At 40.0% G+C, this 21,357-nt stretch overlaps 1 protein-coding gene across 2 annotated transcripts in view; it reads left to right on the top strand.

The window, feature by feature from the left end:
• The window catches only part of LOC119402036 (ATP-binding cassette sub-family A member 2), a 184,378-nt gene that overhangs the window by 137,305 nt on the left and 25,716 nt on the right, over nucleotides 1-21,357 (top strand). For both annotated transcript variants that reach the window (XM_049417659.1, XM_037669109.2), the window contains 10 exons: nucleotides 1,949-2,123; nucleotides 5,788-5,903; nucleotides 5,992-6,139; nucleotides 6,608-6,731; nucleotides 10,874-11,006; nucleotides 14,562-14,682; nucleotides 14,875-14,946; nucleotides 17,839-17,945; nucleotides 18,319-18,460; nucleotides 20,498-20,632. In XM_049417659.1, the coding sequence (XP_049273616.1) occupies nucleotides 1,949-2,123; nucleotides 5,788-5,903; nucleotides 5,992-6,139; nucleotides 6,608-6,731; nucleotides 10,874-11,006; nucleotides 14,562-14,682; nucleotides 14,875-14,946; nucleotides 17,839-17,945; nucleotides 18,319-18,460; nucleotides 20,498-20,632 (1,273 nt within the window). The remainder of the gene's footprint in view (nucleotides 1-1,948; nucleotides 2,124-5,787; nucleotides 5,904-5,991; nucleotides 6,140-6,607; nucleotides 6,732-10,873; nucleotides 11,007-14,561; nucleotides 14,683-14,874; nucleotides 14,947-17,838; nucleotides 17,946-18,318; nucleotides 18,461-20,497; nucleotides 20,633-21,357) is intronic.

Here is a 21,357-nt window from a genome sequence, read left to right as displayed (position 1 = left end):
GATATGGTCATTATCCAGCTGATGACCGTAAACCTGCTGACTACTTGCACATGGAGGAAATTAATATCGTGAAAATGCAGTTGGGCATCACATCGACCAGTCAAGGTCTTTAGTTTTTAAATAAGGCCTGGGTCCAAGCTTGTTTGTATGTTGATGTCTTAAAACACTTAAAACATGCACAGCAAAAAAACTAGAGGACACATAGAGCACTTAGTTTTAAATCTGTGAGCACTTGTGACATCCAGTGCTACATCAATGATGTCATTGTACCTGCATGCTCTACCTGCGACACTTGTTTACTTAAAATGATCAAACTTGTTTGGAGCTCAAGTGTGAAAATCTACTTATTACAAAGGTCGAATGTTGTTATAGGCTGACTTTGCACATCTTAGGTTTATTGTAGATGAAGCCCATTGTGAGAATCAGTTAATGTTTTAAGTAGTGTCACTAAAAAGTTGCCAGCATTTTATTCATGCTGTGGAACTGTAGCTAGCTCAGGTAAAGTTCATTATCTGCCTGAAACAGAAAGTTGATGTACAGAACATAAGGTGGCAAAAGATTTCTCTCCTGCCAAGGTTTATTTAAAGAATAGTTCCTAACATTTTGAGGCTGATTCAGCCTCAAATTGAAGGAGGTTGTTCTTTTCTTGTCTACTTGTAAAAATAGAAAAAATGGTTAGTGAAGTGTATATGGTACAGCCCTTATTACAGTTCAACCTCGACATCACTAAGTCGGTAAAGTCAGCATTTAATTATGTCGAAACTTTAATTTGATAAAATGTCACGTTTTAGCAAAGTATAGTCACCGACTGATAACCTTTCTTAAAAAAATTTCCAGATATGGCAGTTCTAAGACTCTCTAAATAAAAAGAAAAAAGAAGAAATTTGTTGGACCTCTCAGCCAGCAACTGCATTAACGATTTGATGCCATGCCAAAACAATCCTTTTCACAGAAGCCCTATAACACATGGATTAATCTGAAAGAAATGCGGCTTAAGTGGCCTGTGGTGAAGAAAAGCTATCACGCACATTCTGCTGCGGCAGCTTGCCGAGCAGCAGAAAGTGCGCAGCAGAATCTTAGGTAACAACCAAGGTTGTACGACACGGAATGATATGTCCACAGAACCAAACTGGTATTCTTCCCAAATTCAATCATCGCGTCATTGAAACTCATCAAATGCCACAAGAACAAGACAGCTTGGCTTTTAAATCACATTAAAGTCAGATGATAACCTAAAATGCAGCAGGTTTGCACACAGGTGCCACATTTTCCCCCTAGTGATTGACATTGCACTTGCCAGCATATGGCCTCGGAGAGCTGGCGGTGCATATTATAGGCCACGGAGAGCTAACTTAGGCGATGTCGGAAAAGACATTGCCCCACTGCACTGGCCATCCTCTGTCACATGGTGCACGGTTTAAATGGTGCATTTACAAACCACCACATGTAATTCAAGGATTTGACTATTAGTGCCTTCGTTTTACTGTCACAGTCTTTTTTTAGGGCAGCAGGAAAACTTCATTTTATTGAAACTGCATATAAACGGGCTTCAATATAGTGAGGTTAAAAATACATAGTGTCCAATGGACAAGAAGTTATAAAAAATAAATACTTTCATTACAGAATTAATTTTGTTATATTGAATTTCGCTATACTGTGATTTAATTGTGTGATGTGCATGATCACAAGTAGGTGGCACTAGGTGCACACATTGCTATGGTAATCGAAAAACCAGTCATTCGACATTTAAAATGACCTCTCTTACCATACTAGCTGAGCCGGCACACAGCAGCCCATTAAACCCTTTAATCAGTTAGCTCATATCTCATCGCTCTTGTCATCTGCTCATTGCGTGACCACAACAAACTGTGTCTTAATTTGCTATACTGTAAAGTTGGTTGGTTGCATGTGCTGATTCAGCAAGTGCACTGTACATTGTTACTTTCAGCTTACAAGGAACAGATGTGCTGATTGCCATCTTCATCATCGTTGCAATGTCATTTGTGCCAGCAAGTTTTGTACTATTCCTGGTCTATGAGCGCTATACCAAAGCCAAGCACCTGCAGATAGTCAGCGGTGTCAATCCTGTGGTGTACTGGCTGGCTAACTACTTCTGGGATATTGTGAGTAGATGTGCATTGTTCTAAGGTACACCTATTTCATGTGCTTCATGATAATTTTCACAACTTGGCATTTTAAGGTTGAATACTTCTATCTTCAGCAAGTGCATCTTGCCAAAGCCCAGCTAGAAGGCCTTTAACTTGCATTTGTTCTTCATATGTATTGCGACAAGTCCTCTCGAATAAAAAACATTGGCAGGACCAGCACAAAATACATATGGTAATTCTCCTGTAATGTGTAAGCATTCTTTGTCAGGAGTTCAACACACACTGTGAAGTAGACTGTACTGAAGTGTGCTACCTGTGGTTCGCATAAGCACTTTGTTTTATTAAATCTTCATAGTCAAATCTTCTTCACACTTAATCTTTAAGGTGTCACAGCATTGTCATATAGAGTAGACTCTCATTAAATGGAACCTGAGGGGACCAGGAAAATATGTTCTGTTTAACAGGACTTCCACTTCCTGAGAGATGAACAGGGGTGCAGAATTCACGTATGAAACCAATCATATTGTCGGCAGTTGTTCCATTTAAGCAGTAATTTCGTTCTAAGAGATTTCCGTTTACTGAGAGTCTACTGTACTAAGCAATAGAAGCAGTGAACATGTCCAGTATTATATGATGCAATGCAGATCCTCTTTTTTTCAAGTGCTCTGAATGCATGAAACACGAGACAGGAAACATTACTTCGGGTGGATGTGTATTGGCGCTGGCACTTTCAAAGGTTTGAAGATTACTTCAAAGGTTTGCAAGTTCCTCAACAGATAGTACCAACTTAAACTGAAAGAGTATACAGAGAGCTCCTTTCTTCTCCTTTTACTTTGCTCATCATCCTCCACTCAGCTTTGTCTGTCCTTTCTCCTTTCCATGTCCTCAGCAATCATGCATGTGCTTCAAATGTGTTCACTCTTTTGCCGCCTTCCTGAGTAGCATAGCGAGTTGCTTAGTGAGTCAAGCACTCAACACTCAGCTGTTGAGTGATAGATCGCCAGTTCAAAGCCTGGCTCTACTAAACTGTGCCCTTTATTTTTACTTGTTCAGATTCGTGTATTCTTACATAGATGGCTGTGCAGGTTTCGGGATTTTGTTATATGAAGCTGAAGGATGAAAGAAAGGGGATGGAGGCATCCACCTCAGGCATCTAGCCGAAGAATGCTTCACATTAATTAAAAAAAAACGTATACTAATATTATCTCGATGGGACGAATTTCATATAATCTTAAATATGTGTCATCTACAAGAAACGTTGGCTACAACACCACAGTGAAAGTCTGATATCCTTGCTTGTTTTATTGTGGCTATTTTCAAATGAAGTTGTTATGGATGTCTTTTTGACTGATTTTCATTCAGTTATAGCTTGTACTTGACTTCCTAGTCACCATCACCAGCATTGTTAAAGAGAAGCAATTGCTCTGGTGCAGTTGATTGAATGGTGCATATGCCCACAAGTCCTATGGCCTAGAACTCAGTTTTATAGTAAAATTCAAATGCTAGTGAACTTGTAAAGATGGAGCCACACATAGCTGTTCACTTGCTTTACCATATACTGTTTGAGAAGCGCTTCTCAGCATAGATTTTCTGTGATTATAATGTATGCCGAGGTGAGCGTGTGAAGTGCACTCATATAGGCTAATAAGTTGCGTATTTTTAGGGCCTTTTATTTCTTTAAACTTCCAGAAATATTCAGTAAAGGTTTTTGAAATGCTGTGCTGGAGAAAAAATTAAGTCTTAGTTTTTTTGCTTAGCTCTACAGATTGCAGAAGTTGAAGGGCTTCAATGTGTCAGCTACTTTACAGTGCAAGCATGCATGACTAACAACATTTTCTGACCACATTATATTGGATGTTTGAGCTAACTTAAAGCCCTAAAAAATAAGTTGTATATGCATTACAAGAATGCAACCAGTTTTCTATTGTGCACTCTCCTATTGAGCTACTTAGAGTATCCTTTACCATGCGTTTAGGTGAATCATTAATAATTAGTTAACCAAAATTTAACAAAATTTTTTCAACTATTTTGAGGGAGAACTTTTTTGCCAAAATTTTCCCCTTATTTATGAATAATAAAGATAAGAATGAGAAAGAAACTTATTAATAAAAAGTATGTTCATGGAAATAAATATGTATCACAGGCTTAGGAAAGTGTGCTTACCAAGACAGAAAATGCACAGGCACTGTAGCGTCGTTTGTATATGGCAGCATCATTCGTACATACTAGTGCCTGCCTTCGAACGGTGCCTGCCTGTGGGTAATAAACGAAATAGTATCAAGTGGTTACCCATTGAGAAATTAGAAACCATATATACATTAGTTTTTGCAAGCAAAAAAAAAAAAGAGGAAACTACCCGCAAGACAAAAACCAAACTTATCAGCACGTGCCCCAACACTTGCAGATGTGTGAGTGACAGTCGATGTGCCTGCCTAAATGACCTTTCGGATGGAAATCAAAAGCCAACGGTGCAAGAAAAAAAATTTCCTGCATCACCACAGGGTTACAGCACTTGCTAGGCATACATTTGGTGCCGTACGTGTATGGCATTGACCATTTGGGACTTGTTCGCTATGCCGCACATGTGCATCATTGACCCACAAAGGGTTAAGCATTAAATCTTCAATGGATAAGTTAAGCCTATTGACAAAAACATTCAAATAATTTTTTTTTGTGCTGATAGCTTGTGTGGTTTTATTTTTCAAAGCAGCGAAGAAATTGCATGAGATTTGAAAACATACTATATGGCTTGGCATGCAGCAACAGTAGTGCACTCAAATTTCTTAGCAATGCTCACTGTTTCATGTATAGGGAAGACTCTGACCATATAGTCTCTGATTATATATTGCTCTGACCATATATTCAGTGGAATTTCACGTTTTGTAATTCCAGAACTTATGTATACTAAGGCAACATACTTTTCCACATATTAGCTCAAGTCTGTGGACTTATTTTGGGAATATGTTAAGAAAATTGTAGACAGTGTTTTTAAAACAGATTTTAAAGCATATTGTTAATTTGCTAACACACCTAAACATAAGCGCTCCTCACAGATTTTTTGTGCAGATGAGGGTAAAAATAGAACCTTATATTTTAGAACTTTCATGACAACAGGCTGACAAAATGTGAAAAACTAGCCCTTTACACATGTACTAGACGCAAAAATATGAACTTTAGCCAATATTGTGCAATGATAGGTTTTTGTAGCTTCTTTTTCTTCATATAATATAGCGGTGATATTCAATGATAATTAGTTAGAATCAGTGATATTGACCCATCATAGTCAGTCACTAAATATTTCTGAGCTGTAGTTGCTTATTTGGGAGTTACCCAAGATGTTGCTCACATGGCATTTTTACATTTTTTTTGCAAAGAGATGTTTTCGTTTTCATGAAATTAAGGTTCATTTTGACGTTCATGGCACTTGTTATTGAATGCAATTTTTTAATCAAACCAAAAATGGTTGACAGACATACCCAGCCAACCTTATATGAACACACCCAAGCAGTATCTAGCTTATTAAGAATGCTTTACCATAATTTAGTCAGCCAAAAGTCAAATTATGCTGTGGCTTCATTAATTATGCCATCAAATTACTGTAGTTCTGGTGATTGTATCAAATCCATGAATATTTGTTCCAAATTTTTGTGTCTAATGAATTTTTTCTTGCTTCTTACAGTGCAGCTACGTTGTCCCTGCAACATGCTGTGTTCTTATTCTTCTTATTTTTGATATTCCTGCGTATACATCAGCAAAGAATTTTCCAGCTGTACTCTCATTGTTTCTTCTTTATGGGTAAGTGTTAAAAATCTATTCATGGCTGAAATGCATTGGTCTTTTTTGTGAAGACGTTGCCTACATTGATGCATTTTGCTCTCTTCAGGTGGTCGATAACACCAGTTATGTACCCGGTTTCCTTCGTATTCAAGGAGCCAAGCACAGCCTATATTTTTCTCATTGTGATCAACCTCTTCGTTGGGATCACATGTATTGTGACCAGCTTTTTGCTTGAAGTCTTCTCCTATGATGCTGTATGTTTTACTTCATTCCTTTTGCAAAAATGAGTTTGTCTGAATAAACCATTTTTACTTGTCATTTTTACTTTAATACTATTAACTGGCGATGTTCATTGATATGCTAGCTGTACTTTAAGTTTCCAACTTAAAGTAACAATTGTGACTGGACTGCACATAATGCCACATAACACAGCTATGCTCACTGGCATTTATTTGGTCATTGTTTGTAGAGTCCTGTAGAAGCTTTATATGTCTTGACTGTTGTGTCATTCTGGTGCTGGCATAAGTGTAAATAGTTTTTTATTATAGACACTGCTTGTAACTGTGCCTACATATTCTTTGCATTTGCACGTGCTTATTGGGAAATCTACTGTTGGTTCAGTTACCTGCTTAGTATAGAATTTGAGTTGTTGCTTGTCTTTATTTTTTATGTCTTCTGTGTGCGTGTGTGCTCACGCGCAAAAACTTTTTTTTATTTTTCAGTACCTTGGTGAAGTTCATCACTTACTCAAGGCCATTTTTCTTATGTTTCCTAACTACTGCCTTGGAAGAGGACTTATGGACATTGCTTTTAATGAGTACCAGAACTTCTTCCTGTTCAAGACAGGTGACTTCAGTTTTGTTACTGTTTCAAGTTATATTTTGAAGGTTTTGTAGTAACTTTGGCAGAATGGATGCCTGGGCGGTTTACGGCAATATGTAGGGAAGTTTTTTTTTAGTTTTTATTTTTCCACGGTTTTTAGTTGGGTATGTGGGTTATGTGCAGATGCGGGTTGTGGGTGAGAAAATACAGTATCGATGTAAACAACGACTCAACATCTTCATACTCAGCTGTGCATACTCATCGGGTGCTTGAAACCTCCAGTTGGGTGCATCGCACTGCCCGATGTTCAACATATCAAGTGTTCCGGCTATTTTTGTTCGATGTAGTCATAAATTTTCCTATACATTGGTGGTAAAACATTGTCGTGTTCGAAGATAGTTTGATATAAAGAATAATTCAGCTTACCTGAGTTCGATATTGTCAGGGTTGACTGTAATGCAATGAGCTCTCAGCTTGCAAGTGATCGTTTAGGAAATGGATTTCACTGACAAGGTGGTATCTTGAAAACCATCTCGATTGGTAAGAAATATGATGTCGTCACCTGTTTTGGCATATCACAGAGCTCACTCTCCATGATCCCAAACTCTAAAGAAGCTATTTTGGACTCTATTAAGAATAGAATAAATTCCCAGGCAAGAGTAATTGAAACTAGCTGGTGCATTTACCGCAAATTAAAGTTTTTTTTTTCAGTAAGGGCACTGCTGCAGTGAGTTTTAAGTGGTCGACCAATATTTTGCGGAGCTGCTCGCAGTTATCATCCGCACTGGTACCAGCTGTATGAAATTAGTGGATATTTTGCGATAAAGTGGACTTACAAGACTTCTGTTGAACCAATGCATAGTGGCAACCAAAATTTGTGACACTGGCTTGTGTCGCGCTCGATTTCGTGTGCGATGTCGCAAAATAGAAAACGTGGCCTCCATAAACAGAGGTGCCTTAATGTAAGCTAGTCCCCTTGCTTCCTTGTGATTTTAGACCACAGCTCTCATGTTTCATTGTGTGCGATGGTTTTCGATGCTGCGCATTCATTGGATGAGTGGAAAGCCAGTGGTTTGGTTCATTGAACATGATAGCATTGGAGTTTCAATGCTCTGGGTAACACGTGAGGTTTTGACAACGAGTTGCTTTTGCAGAATATGTGCGGTAGCTTTGCTTAACCCATATCACCACAGTGCACTGGTGCTGCAGTTCTTTAGGCTTTACGTGTGATGCACTGGAGCTGTAAAGAGGACCTCGTTGGTCCGGTATAAAATTGCGATTGCCGAGTTTCAGGTTTAAAAAATTTATTTTTAACGTTAGAAAAAGTTTTTTCAGACTGTCATACTATTCGAGCATTTTTGCGGCATTCAGTGTAAAAATTAATCTTTTGGTGACTGCACTTTGCATAAAAGGTTGAATTTCAACTTGAAGTTTCAATATGACAAAATGAATTGCCGCTTTTACCGACTGTGTTATATCAAGGGCTAACTGTGTTGAGATACGGCTTTTTTTGCGAAGTACAGTCACCTGTGGGTTCCTTTTTACATGGTAGGTGTCGCAAAAAATGTCCATACCATATACGAAAAGCTAATTAAATTAGCAATGAAAAATTAATTTTGTTAGACCTGAGAGCTGGCAACCGCATTTACTGTTTGATGCTGTGCTTATAAAATCTTCTTTACAGCGGCCATATATTGTACTTTAAGCAGAAAGAAGTGCAGGTCAATGCACAGTGTTAATCAGCGTAAGCAAAGTTACTGCTCCCATTCCACGGCTATGACTTGCCATCAGAACCTTGGGTGTTGCCCAGATTAGCATGACACCGAATTATCCACTCACCAAACTGAGCCACTTACTCTCCACTCAGTCATTTGAACGGGCAAAATTGAAGCCCATCGCATGTTGCAAACAAATGAGCTACGATTTAAGATCACATGAAAGGAAGGTCACCCTGAATTATGGCACTTTTATTCATGGATGCCACGTTTCCTCATCTGTGACCTCACATGCATGTGTGCACATTATGTCTGAAGATTCGAGCAAGATCTGCTATGGCGTTGTAAATTTCGTCACTGCTGTGCATTAGTACAACCAAGTCTTCTGTGTCGGTTTTATCACAGAATCCTTACAGAACATTATAGCCTTAGCAGTGGTCCAGCGTGTAACTGTAAGCAACTGCAAACAGTCAGTTAGCTTCTTAAAACTTGTTGCAGTACTGTGCTAATCAAAAAACTTTCATTTCTGATAAAAGTGCTTGTTCTGATTGCTTTTGCTGGGAATATATCCCATTCTTCAGAGAGTCCAGAATAGCTGCTTTAGACTTACGGATCGTGAAAAATGAGCTTACCTCTATGTCATCCCAAAACAAGCAGCTACATCTTTTTTCTTGCCAATTGATATCTTTTAAAAGATGGCTTTGTCGGTGACATCTGTTTCCTGAACGGTTGAGACCACTTGCAAGATAAGTGAGCTTGTTCAATTTAAAGGAAATAAGTTCGGTCGAATCTCGCAAGATAGAGAAAGGGTTAGGAAAGAAAATGGCCACCAACCCATTTGTAGCACTAAGCGACAAGAAATTACATGCGAATTTCTCAGAAAGCAATGCTTCTTAGTTGACAAAAGATTTGTCCTAGTCTGGGGTTCGAGCCCGGAACCAACACCTATTAGTGTGATTGCTCTACCAAGTAAGCTAACCAGGAGGCTAGCAGTTGGCAGTACGAGGGCGAATTAATCGACAACTCATGCTACAAACAGATGGATGTCAATTTTTTCTTTCATAGCTTGAACTTAGTACTGCTGCCCTACAGCTACTAATGCCTGTCACTTGAAACACAGCAACATCAAAAAGGCCAAATATGGTGTTGATGCAAGGAATGTTAGGTGTGAAATATGGAACTATAATGGCTGTAGAGTGTGCAGTCGGATGCTCTAGAGTGCTCACTTGCAAGTTCTCTGTCCCCTCCACCCTGGAGGTGAGCACTAATGTTCCTCCCTTGCCCCTGAACCGCTGGCGGAAAACGCACTGCTTCATATTGGCGGTTGCTCTTTCTCATGCAGCATGTGATTTGAAAATGCGTTTGCAAAAAATCGCATGTTTTGATCACTGGCACCAGCAGATGTTTCAATTTATTGCCTCAATCTTACTTTGCACTTGTTGTCAAATTTCGTTATATTCATATCACAGTTTCATTATGTTAAAGATAAGTAGCGTTCTATGGGCATGAAGTTTTAAAAGGTAAAATACTTTGTTATATGGAGAATTTTGTTATATTGAAAGTCATTATATTGAGGTCTTATTGTATTGGATCAGGCAGCCATGAATAGTGGATGGTAATAGTTGTATAGGATCAATCAGGAGGCATATTATTACGAAATCATGGCATGGATAACTATGACACACAGAAGTGCTGCTCTCTGCAGCATTCACTAGGGTATTTGAGCAAAACAACACTCAATTAACATTTGCTTACAAGGCCTTGCCTGGCTGCTAGCTATATGGCACAGCTTGGATATTACTAGGTACTGTGTAGATTAGCTAGTATGCATAAATCTGGGATGGTGTTAGTAATGCAGTTTACTTGAACGCACCTCATTTGTGCATTCTATTTTTCTGAGGGTCCAAAGTGTCAGCAGCTGTTCATTTTCTGGTGCCATCATCACAATATGTGTGGCATGCATTATGTGCTATGCGTCACATGCTACATGATGCCAGCAGGCAGAAAAAGAGTGTTCCACACTCGCTGCTATGGCTACGATCGCTGCTGACTAACACTACCAGGTTTAAATGCACAGATATACCCAATGAAGTGGACAGGGGGATGACCGCCGCTGTAGCTCAATTGGTAGAGCATTGGACGTGTTATTTAGAGGTTGCAGGTTCGGTCCCTGCCAGCGGCAAGTTATCTTTTCGTCCACTTTACTTTCTTCACATTTATATCATAATTACTACAAATACATCCCCTATACTTTCCTTGGTATATTGTCTGTTAGTTCTTATTAATTGTGTCTAACAAAGAAAAACGAGCCCTTAAATTTCCCTTCTTTCATTCATGCATTATGTGCGCAACTTGCTAGGCATGTGGTGCTCAGTGTCATGGAGTAGTGTTGAATCCCTATACCAGTCCTCCTAGACCTATATTTTATTTTGAGCAAAATATTCCTTGCAGGTCGGTATGACCGAATGAGGTCACCATTTGCGTGGGACTTAGTTACCAGAAATCTTTTCGCTATGGCACTGTCAGGAATGCTCTTCTTGGTGCTCACGCTGCTCCTAGAGTTCAACTTTTTTTTGAAGCCAAAGTGAGTGAAAAATATTTCCTTCTTAGCTTCTTATATCAAAAATACCCATTGTGTGTTTCTTTGTGTGTGCAGTGGTTACAGTGCCTATATATATGTGTGTGTGTGAAAAAGTTTATGCTTCTAAACAACTGTTTATTCGATGACGTTTCGGTCTGGGACTGACCTTTCTCAAGACAAAGTTTAGGTGGTTCCAATGCTTATTTATAGCACCATCGCCCCTAATCATGATGCGAGAAACATTTAGGATGCGCAACTCCACTATTTCAGGCAACCAGATAATGTCACGCTAGCATTATCACATCACGCTAGCAGTATCTGGCGGCAGACAAGCAAATTGCCGCCATTTCAATTGCCAAGGGAACGGGTTTGTGTGTGTTGCTCCCGCTCCACCACAGTCACACGGAGCGTGGATGTGAAGTGTTATTCATTTCTTAATCCGCTGCCATGGACTCTTTGCGTAAGCTCGCAGAAACTGACGCAAAAATAATTAAATGCAAAAATAATTAAATAAATAAAAAATTTTAAAAAATACATGCCCACTGACTTCACGTGAACGCTGCTGTTGTCTGCTCATGATTGCTACCAAAAGCACACGTGGGCGTGTTCGCCTAAAGCCGGCTCGTGCAACCGGTCACGTTTTTTTTTTCTCGTTTTTTTGTTTTCCTGCACTGTGTTTGAGGCTCCACGCCGTGAGGCGCCGCCAATGCAAGTGCCTCCATCAGCGCATGCTATTTTTGTGACGTTATCTGGATGCCTGTGGACACCCGTTTTAACGAGTGTTTCGCCTCCTAAAAATTTCTTGCTACATGCCCCTAGGTGAGTCATAAACACGCATGCACACACACACACACACACATGCAAAATATGTGTTCTCAGAAGAATAAATGTGGTGTTTTTTTTTTCTGAAAGAGCCAAGTCCACTTTAACTGAAACTGAGAAAAATGCAGTTTTTTGCTATTGACAATATGGCCGAACCTGCTTCAACAATTTTTTGCCAGTGTGCTCATGTCACCGAAATGCCTCAAACCTATATAGTGGCTAAAATCTTTATGGCCCATTATTGTCTGTATTCAGGAGTAAAATTTGGATTTGGCTATTATAGATTAGAACATTTCATTTGGGCTTGAATTAGCTCATAAAAGAAGCCAAAATCGCAGCGAATGAACAATATAGCAATATTTTGCGACAAAACACCATCCTTGTGTTTCCATCGGTTCCGTACTTTGTTATATGGGTGTAATGGCGATGACTAGACTTTTAGAATGAATGGTCCTTCCAGGCAAAAGGCACACCATTCTGGACTGTCAGCAGAATTTTCTTGTTCTTGGCATCTATTGATGGCCTTCAAAAAATGCTTCAGCTCTTCTTCTTCTTAACTCGTTTTATGCCGTGCCGTTTCAGATCACTTCTTTTTCTTCGAGGAATACATTGGTGCCCAATATCTTCTTTTCACTTGTCTTCTATTTCAAATATACCATCTTGGAGCGCACAAAGGACATGATACTGTAGTGCAAAGCTCGAAAAGAAACACTACAAGGCAGAAAGAAGTGGGAAAGTTGGCCTCTTACTCTTTATATTCGAGTCTTGCCCTACAACATCATGTTCTTCAGTAAGTACCAGCTCGCCCAACTAATTGTGGAACGAAAATGCGATAGGAAAACAAATAAGACACAAATGAAACATATTGGATGATGCGGCCATGTTGGTTGTTTTGGTCACGATTGTTGTCTCAGTGCTGGTTTAATGGACCTGGCTCAATTTGATTCAAACAGGTGCAGGATTTGGCTCACTTTTGATTTGAAACTGCTTTTTTCAGTTGATATTATAATCAGGAATTGCACCATTTCAATTACAATTGTTTTAAAAGTGAAAGATACTTGGGCGCGCTTTACGAATCCGTGAAATTTAGCCCAATTTTTGTTTCTGGTTTTGGCACTTTTAGAAAAAAAATGCCACAAATGGTGATGGGTGAGAACAAGAACTACACCAGTGCAAACTACACCAGTGCAAACTACACCAGTGCAAACTACACCAGTGCAAACTACACCAGCATGCACATATGCACACACGCACACACATAAGAAATATGTGTTCTCAGAAGAATAAATAACGGTGGGAGAGGACAACTACACCATTGCAAACTTTTTTGGGAAGTGTCAAACTGCAACCCCCGCACACGCCTTCCCCATTTTTCTGTCGTAGCAGGAGATACATGTTTGAGAACAGAGGACTACAAGGAAGGCTAACAAAATAAATGTGAGGTGTTAAAGTTACAAACAGCTTGGTAAGGGTGTGAGGAAAGTTTATAAAGGAGTTGTAATGTTTCAAAAGTTACAAAGGTTACAAGAAGCAGGATAAACAGAAAGTGTCATTGAAACCAGTATAGATACAACCTCCAGAACTGTGGCTCGGCATATACTATTCAGCGGAGACAACGGAGAGATTCGCTTATCTGGAATGTGCTGGCGGGTTGACTCTTTCAATTACTCGAACGTCGGGCGCAGCGATCTTGTAGCAGGAGGCATGGGTTTGTTCAAAGGTAACTTGCTCACCCTCTCTCGGCATTCGCCTGCGTGTATTTCATGCCTGATAGTATGCTGCTGTCGACATCCGAGAGAGAGAGAGAGTGTCAGCCAAGGTGATCATCATCTGTTGCGTAGCTTGGACATGTCCCTCAAACGAAAGCACCTGCGTAGCACTGCCCCCATCTCTACCTGCTCGCTTAGGTAGGCATGATGTGATGCTTGTTGGCACACCGCCCCATGAGCGCTGGCATGCCACCAGTGCGTGCTCATATACAACATAAAATACAGCCACCTATTCAAAACTATGAGAAATAAACACTTCATATTGGAATAATAGCGTCTTTTTAGTGCAGTTCGAATGCATTCCTCATTTTTTCATATTTTTGTTCACTATCTCCTTTCTGCCCTTCAATGCCACTGTCTGAATAACTTGCATGCCCACCTTTGCATAACCTTCACCACTCCAAAAGCAACTCATACAAAGAGGAACTTTGTGTATCTTTTCTGCCGTGTACATGTAGGCGATTTAAACATAACTTGTAAGTCAAACTTTTGACTACAGGTGTCTCAGTGCTGTCAAGAGCTGTGTCACACTATCTCGGCAGGGCAGTCATGGTGAATCAGTTATATCCGCACTTTTAGAAGAAGAGATTTATGAGCTGTTGATGTACTCTGACTCTGAAGAAATCAACGATGGACAATCAGTGTGTGCTTAGCACGAAATGCTCTCTATATGAACACACAAAAAGGAAGGAAAAAACAAAACAAATTAGCTGAAGCTGAGTATTGGAAAGGCAGCTCTAGCCATAGCCAGTGTGGTAGGCCTGTCAGTCTGACAGAAGTAGTGTGAAATATTCACTGAACCAATGCAGAAAAAAAAAAAAACCCTTCTGGGTCTGAGGAGCAGTAGGAAAAAAAAACATTGGTCAAAGTGCTAGGAATGTGTGCCAGCCATTTTTGTGCTTGTTCAGAAAAGCTCTATGGTGTTTTATAGACATGCATCAAGTGCACATTTGTTCATCAATTGCAGAAAAGTAATTGTGCCTGAGGCTCTTAATGTCACTGAAGATGAGGACGTCCAGAAGGAAAGAAGACGTGTTCTTAGTGGTCAAACCGACTCTGCAGCACTCTGCCTCATGAACCTAACAAAGGTAACTTTGTGCAGTTCTTTAAGACGACACTTGTTCAGCAAACAGACTTTGCAGCACAGTTTTGGGAACCTTACAAGGGAAACTTTGTTCAGTTCTTTTAAGAAGACATTTTTTCAGTGATTGGCACCTTTAGCAGGTACTTAGTGTTTTTATCCTTTTTTTTGTGTGTGCTTTTTGTGCATATATATGCAGATATACCACACAAGGAAACTGGGCAAGCATTTGGCTGTTGACCGGCTGTGTTTGAGGATTCCGAAAGGGGAGGTACTATTCTCTTATTTTTTTCCTGCCGATAAACTGCTTTCTGCAGTTTTTATAAGTAACCTTGCAACCGTAATGCAGCGAGTTGAGTTGTGCAGTTGTACTAAACTGTTGGTGTTCAACAACACTCAGTTAGTGCATTTAGCTCTATGGACTGGATATTGCTGATTTGTATTGTTGGATAAGTTAGGCATGCAGACACGGACACAAGAAAAGGAAAAAAACGTTACTAATTTCAACTATCATTTGAATGGTTACACTGTGGCGGAAAAGAAAGTAGACACAAAACTTATCTGTGTTTACTTAAAGAATGGCAGTGACACCTGTCAATCTAATACACGTGGAAGCCTATGCAAAGGATAATTTTTTAGGTCTAACATTTTATTGAAGGTTATTGAAGGTTGGCTTATGTGCATATTTCTGCTATTATTCATATTGCCATGTGCGCTTCTTTTTCTATTTTTTATGTAACCAACTTGTTACACATGTAACCACTGCCTTGTGCAGGCCAAGCCAGAATGTCTCGGAACCTTTCCAATTATTTTAGACTCTTCTAATTAGATTACGGTCACAACACAACGCTGGAGTTCATTCTGGAACTAACGCGGCCACCAGCGATAACGCTGGAATCTTTGATGCCACGTGTGTAAATGCTGATGCACCTTAAAACTGATCAGTTCACCGACGGCCGACGACTGTGATTGCCTCTATTAGTGTACTGCGTGTATTGCTTGTACCGTCACTTTCCTGGGCACAAGTTCGCCCAATAAAGAATTTTATCTTTAACGGTCCGACTTTTTCCTTCTTCACAGTCACGACCACGTAACAATATGCCAAACCTCAACCACAGGTTACACCTTTTCTTTCTTATGTCTGCATAAAACTGTGCAGTCATCAAATTTTGGTGTATGTTTACAATTGCAATAGCACAACAAGAGATGAGACAGTGATCCTCTAGTTAATAAACTTTTATGCCCAACTAATCTCTTTATATAATGGCCTGTCTGCCCTATGTAGAAGCAACCATAGCTAAAGAAACTTTAAGGACTACATTTTCGTGGCACTTTGTAAAGTTATTAGTATGTTTTATGGAACACATGTCACTTAGACTTTTGTTGTTTGGCTGTGTTTTTCTCTGCACGATGGCACATAATTTCTCCAACTTATTGGCAGTGGTAAAAACAATGTTTACATTGTATCTGCTTCCTACTTTCTTTAGCCTGTGTGATATGGAAAGGATGTAGGGAAAACATACGAGGGGCTTTCAATAAAGATTTCCCCTGACCTACTTCCTGTGGACGGAGAGCAACGAAACTTTGCAGATTTATTAGTCCTTCTCTACATAGGTGCCACCCAGGGACAAACACTTCTCCCATCTTTTTGTGCAACTGTAAACACCTCGCTTGTAGAAGTCGATAGGGTGCTGCTAAAGTTACGTTGTGACTTTAGCAATCAGAGTCTTATCATCTGGAAAATGCTTGCCCTTCAAATATGACTTCATTGTTGGAAAGAGGTGGAAGTCCGATGGTGCGAGCTCGGGATAATAAGGGGGATGCGGTAGAATTTCAGAGCCGCCGCAGCGTGCTTCCATCTGAGCAACATGTGAGTTGTGAACTGGGGCATTGTCTTGCAGAAGGTGGACACCTTTGGTGAGCATGCGACGTCTCTTGCTTTTGATGGCCGCCCGCAATTTCCGCAGCAGTGAAGCATAGTATGCCCCAGTAATCATGGCACCCTTTGCTAGGAAATCCATGAAGACTACTCTGTGCTGGTCCCAAAAGACTGTGAGCATGACCTTGCCCGCCGAGGGCTGGGCACGTGCCTTGTTTGGAGGCGCTGAGTCCAAGCGCTTCCACTGCGTCGAGTAGACTTTAGTCTCCGGATCATAGTGATGGACCCAACATTCATCCTGTGTAATCAATCTGTCGAAAAAGTCCTTCTGGTTTCCATGGCACATGGTCAAAAGACACTGGGAGCATTCGACTCGTTCCTGGTTTTGGATAGGTGTGAGCAGCTGGGCAACCCAGCGAGCGGATACCTTACACATATGAAGATGGTCCTGAGTAATTTTTTCCACGGACCCCACACTAATCTTCAAATTTTGGGCTAGGTCTCAAACGGTTACGCGCCGATTTTGCAAAATGGCGGCCTCCACTTGCTGAATGGTGTGTGCATCGATAGCGGAGTGGGGTCGCCCTGGAATCGGAACCGTTTCCACCGAAATCCGACCGCATTTGAATTGCCGATGCCAGTTCTTCGCTACATCGTATGATGGAGAATTCTCCCCATAAACGTCTTTTATCTCATCGAACATCTCCCTTCGAGTGCGGCCTTCCAAGTACAGGAACTTGATGACTGCTCTGTATGTCGCTGCATCCATTTTCACACCTCACACCACTTCAGCAGCTGGAAAAGTAAGACCGTTATTCGTTCAGTTACACATTGGTACGTGACCTATAGTGGCGTATGTCATTACACATGGGCAGTTTCCGTATCCTGCAATAAATAGAAGTGGGTCAGGGGAAATCTTTATTGAACGCCCCTCGTATGACTCTCTGCTATGAGAACTGTGTTCAAACTTGAACGTATGAAAAGATTCTTGTACTGCTTGTCCATTGTTGGCATTGTTTTTATGGCTGCTTAATTACGCAAATGATGTGCATCTGGAAGACTTATTCTTCCTAATTATAATGTGTTGGGCATGATAGTGCAAATGTGTGGTTCAGTTTTATTGGTGATCAGGGTAAAAGAAGTTCTGTGCGTGTAATAGGGTGTTGTTGTTTGTGCTATAAATTATCCCATGCACATAGCTGCAAACAGTTAGCTATTCAGACTGAAGGCTTGCAAAAAAATTTTTTTTATTCTCTTGCAATTGATTTATTGCTTTTATTTCAGTGCTTTGGCCTCCTTGGTGTTAATGGTGCTGGAAAATCCACAACATTCAAAATGCTAACTGGTGACACAGAGATAACATCAGGAGATGCTTATCTGAATGGACACAGGTAAAAAGAAAAATCCTTATTCCACTTTCCTAAGATTCTCTGTGACATTGAAGTTCTCTAAAAAGAATACCACTGCACACTTTTTGCCTATTCTGAACGACAGCGCGTGCAACAGGGACGAAGGCAGAACGACAATGTGTTGTTGTTCTTTCTTCGTCCATGTTTTACGCGCTCTCGTTTACTTAAGACTATGCAACAACAACTAGCCCAAGGTCGTTCCCTTTTAGTGCCTATATTCAGATATTAAAAAAAATCTTTGCAGCATAGCCGGCAAAAGTAACTTTCACATTGTACTTACACTCCCCTCCCTATGCTCTTGTAATGCAGCACAGGTGTGTCTTAGGGTTGAAACTATGCTCCGCATTTCTTGCAGTGTCTCACGTGATCTGAACAAAGCACAGCAGTACATTGGCTATTGTCCCCAGTTTGATGCTCTTTATGACGAACTTACAGCCAAGGAGCACTTGAGACTGTACTCAAGGTTTCGTGGTATCCCAGTGAAGGAGGAAAACAAGGTACACATATAATGTTTGAAAAAATTTGAACCATGAATTCCAGCATTCATAATTTGTGAACTCTCTTGCTCTCCATATTGTACCCTAAAGTTTAAGTGCAAAGATATATGCTATGCTTATTTCTGTTCTTCATCACTGCCTCTCTATTGCACAAAAGTTAATGAACTTTTCAGCTGCAATCCTTGTTTTCCTAGTACTGCATGTCTTTGCAGTTTGACGCTGAGACGCAGCACATGCATTTTGTTTTGAGAGAAGCAACTCAGCTGCCATTTTTATCAGCAGCCACTTTAATACATATACTTCATTAGGTCTTTAAGATTTAAACTTTACTCTTACCATATTAATGCCTGGTATTTATATGGACAGAAATTGTGATATATTACAATGTTTTAATGCCCCTCTGTATTCATGTTTTCTGGCAGGACCAAGTTGTTTTGTAATTTTGTTCCTGCAATATGCATTTCACTCTAGCACTGTTTAGAGGCCATCCAATATTTGTTTCTTGTGCCATCATGTGTCATCTTTGCTATTGTGCCCTTGTGCTTTGCATTCTCTTATTGAATAATGTAAGTTGTACAAGTTTATTTTCAGTGGGCTCTGATTGCGAGGAGAGTAATGAGGGCAGTGCTCTAGAGGCACTAATTAAACTTTGTGATAATAATGATAACAATGACAGCACTGTCTATAGCAACTCAAAAGCAGTTCATATGTTTTGTGTTGCAGTATTTTAAATTAATTACCAATTATCAGACCCAATGCTTTGTTCTTATGAAGTATTTGAAAGACCACTGCATGGTAGAAGCAGGGACAGTTTAGAGTCTCATTAGAATAGCTACCAATCCTCCAAAATTTCTTTTCAAGTTTACATGTTTGGACTGAGATGCTGAGATGCGTTGTACGTACCGTTGCTCTTACGTTCGTTCTGTGCACAGGCAGACGCACCTGGCATTGCGGCAGACGATACAATAATTATTTCTCACTTGATACAGTATTTCTATTTCAAAATTAGAGTATGCATGCTTTCGAGAGAAAAACACACATGTATGCTTTCACTGTAGTAAAAAAAAAAAAAAATTCATTACTTAGTATTGCCAAATCTGGAATGCAATTCATAGAGCAATGCATACACTGATGGTTGAATTAGTCCAGGCTCCACTTCAATGTCACGGTCACGCAAGCTTTCTGCAATAAGTTTTACATACGGTACAATGGAGGAAATTTTAATTGGAAATAACTTCAAATCACTTTGTTTAAAGCTTAGTAAACAAGCGCCTTGAATCTCAAGAACGAAATGCATCCGAAGCCGATCCGAAGCTAATCCGAAGCCTGTATTTCCCATCATTCCCATGGTGGTTGAGCACCGCTCAGGGAGCCCCCCAGAGACACTGACGCTATATTTCTCTCTTACAGTATGAAACTCGATGTATAATTACAACGTTGCCTGGACCAGCTATGAAGCTTGAATTTTGAGATTTCATGGAAATTTTACTGCACAGTACTCGCGTATTGGAACAGTACGATTTAATACTAACTAATGCACTTGCTTTCGTTTCCACCATCTTCAGTTCGTGTCATATTGGCATAATTTTAACTCGAGCGCTTACATCAGAGCCAACATGACCTTTAGCGGCCAGCTTCGTAATCGACGTGCCGTGGTTATCTATATTGATTGCACATACTAGTCGTTATACTAAAAGTTTTGATGTTGTGGTTCAATCCGTGAGCCCTGTACATGTTTTGTGACCATACACAACAACCCTGAAAGAGCACCCAATGCTTACAAGCATTGTAACAGGGTCTTGTGACACTGTCAAAATTGTTGTCATAGACAGCGCAGCAGAAAAAATAGCAAGATAGATTATATGGCTTTGCCGAGCTCAGTGTTGCCGTGCTGATTATTTTTACCCATTAGTTTTACCATTAGTTCAACCGTTATGCTTAACAATTATTTGAATCATAACTCCTTTTGCATGCCACAGTGTTACCACATCTGTTGGTGTGTAAATATTTTTTTCTTTTCCAAAATAATTTTTTCAGGTTATTGAATGGACTCTGCAGAAGCTTGGATTGATGTCATATGCTGACCGTGTGGTGGGAACATACAGCGGTGGCAACAAGCGCAAGTTGTCCACGGCTATTGCTTTACTTGGAGGACCACCAGTTATATATCTGGTCAGTACTTGCAGAAATATTCCATAGGTACTGCATTCCAATAGTGTACAAAAAATGCTGCAACTTCCAATCTATTGTGAATAGTACAGACAAGTACTGCAATTGGAAATGGAATTAAAATCCCATTTTCAGCTGTGGAGGTTGTGGGTTTAGTTCCCACTGGCAGAAATCCTTTTTTTTTTTGTCAACTTTCAGTTTTTTTTTTTATCTGATCATACTTCAGTTAAAAGCTACAAATAATGACCTTGGCAAGGGTAGATATTTGGCCTTGTTACTGCGACATATTCATATTGTAAAGCACGGAACTGAAAAGACGAAGACGAGACAGGGAGTAACACACACACAAGCGCTAGCTTTCCACAATGATTTATTGGAAGCCGGATCAAACATATATACATGAAAACTTGTGATCACTCAGGCATGCGGAAATGTGGAGGCATCAAGGAGTGATAATTCTTTTCTGGATAATATCTGCGTATCAACGAGGTTCTACTGTATTTATGTTAAAGCAAATGAAGGTTAACGATATGTTTACAATTTCAAATGTCTTAAGATGACATCACTGGTTATTGCCTATGCTGGCCGCCTGTTCCGCATTGTTGTTTTAGAAGTGTAAGATGGTTAGGATTTCAATTGGGTGTTATTAAAATAGACTGAACATTGCGCCGAAATATTTATAAATCAGCATGCCCGATGCTTACTGAAGCAGTGAAAATTACAAACAG

The sequence above is a fragment of the Rhipicephalus sanguineus genome, chromosome 1 (genome assembly GCF_013339695.2).
Source record: "Rhipicephalus sanguineus isolate Rsan-2018 chromosome 1, BIME_Rsan_1.4, whole genome shotgun sequence".
NCBI classification, from domain to species: Eukaryota; Metazoa; Arthropoda; class Arachnida; order Ixodida; family Ixodidae; genus Rhipicephalus; species Rhipicephalus sanguineus.
This window is presented reverse-complemented; position numbering and strand designations above follow the sequence as displayed.